General features: G+C 39.0%; 1 protein-coding gene across 1 annotated transcript in view; it reads right to left on the minus strand.

Annotated features, from left to right (window-relative positions):
• Positions 1–440: 440 nt before the first annotated feature.
• Positions 441–5,285, minus strand: part of TTLL1 (tubulin tyrosine ligase-like family, member 1) — a 13,574-nt gene continuing 8,729 nt past the window's right edge. The window contains exons 6-9 of the mRNA XM_009073647.1: positions 5,092–5,235; positions 3,298–3,384; positions 2,004–2,167; positions 441–570 (exon numbers count right to left, since the gene is read on the minus strand). Coding sequence (XP_009071895.1) covers positions 441–570; positions 2,004–2,167; positions 3,298–3,384; positions 5,092–5,235 — 525 coding nt within the window. The remainder of the gene's footprint in view (positions 571–2,003; positions 2,168–3,297; positions 3,385–5,091; positions 5,236–5,285) is intronic.

Here is a 5,285-nt window from a genome sequence, read left to right on the forward strand (position 1 = left end):
TGTGACAATATTAACACTTACCACTACCACTCTTACAGCATCCACAGCTCATTCGTTACAGGGAGCTAGGGATAGGCTACTAGAGGAAATAAATAATATCTAGAGCAGCAAGGAGTTCCTCTCAGGATGCATATTTTGAGTTGTCTTTATAAAGTTCTGAATCCTTATTGAGAGAATATTAGTTTATACAAAGTATATAAATACAATTATATATACACAGACACACACTATGTATATATTGTTGTAATCATCATCATCAAGTCAGTGTATGTCTGGTACAGTTCCTGGTTTTAGACTGTTTGTTTCACTTCTTTTCAAAGGTTGTATTGTCCTCTTTAGTGCTTCCAACATGCAATGCAGCAAAACATACCAATTTCTTCCAAAACTGTGTTTTTCTTCCTGATGTCTTCCTACCAGGAGTGCAGCTGGTTTTCCTGTTATCACTTCCAGGTGGTTAGTACAGGCTTTCCAGTATCTCTTGCACGATTTCCTTTTGCTCCAGTGGCTTGTCCAGAACGACCGCGCAAGTCGCGATCAGACCCATCGCTCTGCGCCATCTCCTCATCGTATCTGAAAATAAGGCAACCCATTCAGTGCCTTGCCTTGCTCTTTGCTACACAAACCAGAGTGGCTCCTCTAGATTCCATTTTGCTTCATATCTAGCGCTGACATTTAATCCCAGCTGTCCTACACACAGCTCTATGCACGGCTGGTCATGCAGCTATTATTTGAGGATTAACACACTGCCCGATGGTGTTACAATATAGATCATCTGAAACACCTTCAGCTACTTCTTGAAAGAAACAAATAATCTGGGAGTTTAGTTAAACTCCTGAGGGTGTGGAATTTTACGCTTGTGAAATTTCCCATGTGCTTCTGTGTTTCTCCTCACTCCGCAGGTCTGTGGTTAAGCAGAACACCAGACTGCTGCCAGTTTAGTGAAGTCTTGAGCTATTGCTTCAAGCAGGGGATTGTTAGCTGCAGTGGTAAAAACTCCACTGTTGCATCAGAGAGTGAGAAGGGAAAGAATGAGGTGAACTAACAACCATGTGCTTAAACTGAATGCATTGGATGACATCTATTTTGTAACACTTAGCCACAGTGATGAGTAGTTCTTTAAATATCTAAGCCCATTCTGGCCCCAGATAACCTCAGTATGCACTGACCTTTCAGCTGCTGTGCAAATTCCAAGCAGAATTTGGCTACAGATACATAATTGTAATTAACAAAGGGTAATACTATAATATTTTGTAGAACAATCATGATATATACTTAGTTACACTATTATACAGGTATTCACAGCTACTATACGTATAACATTCATTGAAACTTACACCATAATTCAGCCAACGCTTATATTTAACTGTCTTTACTAGTATATAGGAGGAGTATTTGAGTATGAACTAGTGGATGAGCTATGTACAGGAGCACATTCCTGACACACTGAGCAACTACCACTAGTGCTAGAGAACCTATCTGAACATTTTATCAAAATACATGAGCAACTGCATGGTATTTAAATCAGTGTTCTGCATCAGACCAATCAAACCCAGATAAATCCCTCTCACACTCCAATATAAAAATACTGGTTTCCTTCATTTCTCTCCTTACAATACAGATCGAGGGATTTAAAAAATACCAGAGGACTTTATTATTTATTTCTTACTACATCCATTAATTACAGGAGCCAAGAGTCATTATTTTTATGAACTGAGGGAAAATTTGCAACAAATAACTATGTAACTACTATCTATATATTACCCTTAATGCAATTAAAGTTCTGCACACATAGAAGATAAACACTCTTTTTGTCTCTATCCCTCAAATCTAGCTGCTGGAAGCTATAGTGTACTCCCACCTCCAATGCCACTACTGCAGCTCCAAAGAAATAAAGAGGTACTTTGTGCCCATTTCTCATAGCAGAATGAAGTTCACCTTGTCTCTACATCAAAAAAAGTGACAGAAAAACATCTGCCTTTATATAAAACACTGATAAAACTCACAAGACTTCATAATTGCCAAGAACCTCTTTTGGTGGAGATTTGTTCCATTTGCAGTCAGGAATTTCCCCGTTAGGCACAGCAATGTTAAGTGTGTCATTGATAAGATTATACTTCAAGATGCGATCATTGGCAGTGCTGGAAGTGAGAGAAGGGGAAGCATTAACCTGCAAAAGGGGCAAAAAAAAGTCAGCATCAATTTTTTGAGCAGTAGATGGTTCTCCAAACAGCATGTGTGATGTGTACTACATGGGAAATTAAGTCTCAGCGTCTCAGAGCACATCTTTCAGTTCCTCAGACACTGAAGGAATCCCCCACTGGGCAATTTTGTTTTTACTTAAACCCAGAAGTTCCACACCACTGAGTGTCTGGGTGTCAGCCTGGAGATTTCTGTTGACACAAGACTCACCATGGTGAATCAGACAAGACACAGATTGTTTTGTTTAACTTTCTAAGTTTACATGGGTAAAAATCCCATAAATTTCAGTGCTTAAAATTCACCTAGTTCACTCCAACAACTGCTATATACAGTAACAACTGTTACATACAGAATTCTGTGTGTCTCTTCCAGATGAACAGCCCTTATTTATACTCTTAATCTGAGTTCTCCCCTCTTAAACTGCAGCTGGAGAAACACGTACCTGCTTTCTATTCAAAGCACGACACTATCTTGTTTGAATTAAACCTGGGATTCATTTAACCTGTCTCTTTGTTCCACATTTACTTTGGAGAAGTGGTATCAGAACAAGAAATGGATTTTTTTCATTTACCTTTGCTCTTTTAACTAGATTGAGGAGGAAGAGGGATGGATAAAACTTACGTTGAACATACAGAGCTAAAGTTAATACACTGAAAAGAAATCTATAGAGGAAAAAAAAGCCTAAATATCCCAATCATCCTTTGTGTGCCCCTTTACTTTCCTCTCAACCTGTAACATTAAGGCCATGACAGCATTTTAAACTGAAATTTGAGGTTATGCTCCATCAAGCCAATGCAAATTTTCCAGCTACTAATACAGTATCTAACAGGGCTGCTAACACCCAGACTGCCTCTGAAGTCCAGCTGGATGGATTTAAAAGACAAAACAGAGAGCCACAAACAAATAAGAGCACAAAACAAATAGGAAACAAAAGCACTTGCTACCTTGGCCATCACATGGCCGATTTGACTTTCAACATTTTTCTTAAACCACTTACCCAATGAACAAAAAAACATTGTCTAAATAGAGGAAAGATCACATTGAAATAGTTTGGCTGATTCTGTGAAATGAGAAGAAAGTGTTTTCCTGTAACCTTACCTCAATTAGCCAGGGTTTAAGCTTGTCATCAATGATGATGTCATACCCATAACACTCAAAGCAGTGTTTATCATTATTCATTACAGGCTGAAAAAAAAAAAGACAACAGTATTAAAATCAACAATTCAGTAAGTGACCTGATTGCACACTTTGCTTGCTAGAAGTCACATGTGACTACATTATGAATCTTCCACACCAGTGTTGTAACTCTAATATAACTTGCTAACCAGTAGGTTCAGGATTGCTTCAGTTTTTCCAAGATGTAAGTATTTCAATACTCATGATTGCATTAATGCCAAGTACTAAGTTATGATGATTTTCAAATATTTTTTCCAGTGTGAAAATAAGTGTTTTCATATTTTGCAAAAGTAGTAACAATATTTAAAGCCTGAATGTATCAGGAGGAAATGGGAAGTTTTAAAATTTGCAGCTTCACATAATCCAGAATTCTGTAAACCTTAGAGAAAGGCTTATTCAAAGACATTTCTTTTTTCTGCTGCTGTAACTGCAGAAATTTTAGGTCAAACACAAGATACATTTTAAAATTATAATTAGCTCAAGTCAACTATAATCCCAAAAGCCAAGAGGGACCATGGATCAAGCTGTGCTTAGATGCACATCCTCTAGAGAATCAGTAGTTTTCCAGCAACTGCTAAACACTTGCATTGTGCACGGTGAGACTTTTCTCCTATGGAAACCTCATCAGATGTTTTAGAGAGACCTTTGTAACAGGTTAGCGAGATGTTTTCCCCTGGACTAATAATGAAAGCTCTTCAGTTCTTCAGGGACTGAAAGGGGGAAGGACAAACAAGCACAGAGGACCAACACATTTCATGTTCAATCATTCTCAACACTTTTTCTCTTCTAAGGTTCTGCTAACATTGGATTAAATTCATTTTCTTCTCCCAACTGTTTTCAAATATGATTGCACAGCAGAGGCAAGTTGAGCCACGCTTCCCCACCTCCCTGATCCTAGCTGATGACCTTGTCCCTCTTTCCTCTGCTGATTCTGGTGTTCAGCTGGTGCTTCAGTGACTCAGCTTATTACACTGCAGAACAGTAACCCATCAATAAAGCAAGGTAGTAATTGTCAGTTGAGCGAGCGATTCAGCTGATTCAGCTCACAGTGGTGCCAGGACCAGCCCAAAAGAGATGACAACATGATGCACTTGGGAACAGGAGAGTCCTTGGCACCAGCGAGCTCTTCAGCTCCCCCAGCTGCCCCACAGAGTGATACCTGCTCTCTGATATAATCATGGGACACTATCCAAACACTAGAAAGTCACTCAAGCAGAGGACAGGTTGCTACTTATTTCTTTTTTTTTAATAAGAATTCATGCTAACTATGTGACTTGTGTATAAAAGAGGTGAAAGTACATTATGTAACTCTGATGTAGCCTCAGGTTTTCTTTGATAAATTGTCCTCCAGAGATATTTTTTCTTTGACACATTTGTTATTGCTGGAGTGACGTCACACATTTTGGCAGAGCTTAATACTATTCACAAGGGCAGTACCAAGTCATTTTAAATAGTTCACAAAGCCCTTAAGGAAAGAGATTCATTCACTCACTCCTTCAAATATACACAATAGCTCACCCACTCACCCACCCAAGATTCAGTTTGCTCATCTCAGAGAAATCAAGAGATTACAGAACTACAGAAATCAGCATCGACACCATCACTCAAATAGCAGAAAATAGACTTAGGGGCTTTGCTGGCAAACTCACTTTCATGGTTATGAGCAGCCTGCAGCTGTAATGCTGTCACTGGCAGTGTTCCAGGAACAGTACTCACCGCAACAGCCTTCAGTGACTGCACAATTATCCAGTGAATTTCATCAAATAATTTGTTGGTGACTTCCTTTCCACGCGTACTCTCCAGGTACAGGCGTAAGTTACTCACTGTCCACTTGCCTCCATGGATATGATTGTAATCATCCTGAAGAGTTAAACAGTTCACTCAGTCTAAGATTTTGAAGTTGTTCAGCA

Source organism: Acanthisitta chloris, unplaced genomic scaffold (genome assembly GCF_000695815.1).
Source record: "Acanthisitta chloris isolate BGI_N310 unplaced genomic scaffold, ASM69581v1 scaffold30294, whole genome shotgun sequence".
NCBI classification, from domain to species: Eukaryota; Metazoa; Chordata; class Aves; order Passeriformes; family Acanthisittidae; genus Acanthisitta; species Acanthisitta chloris.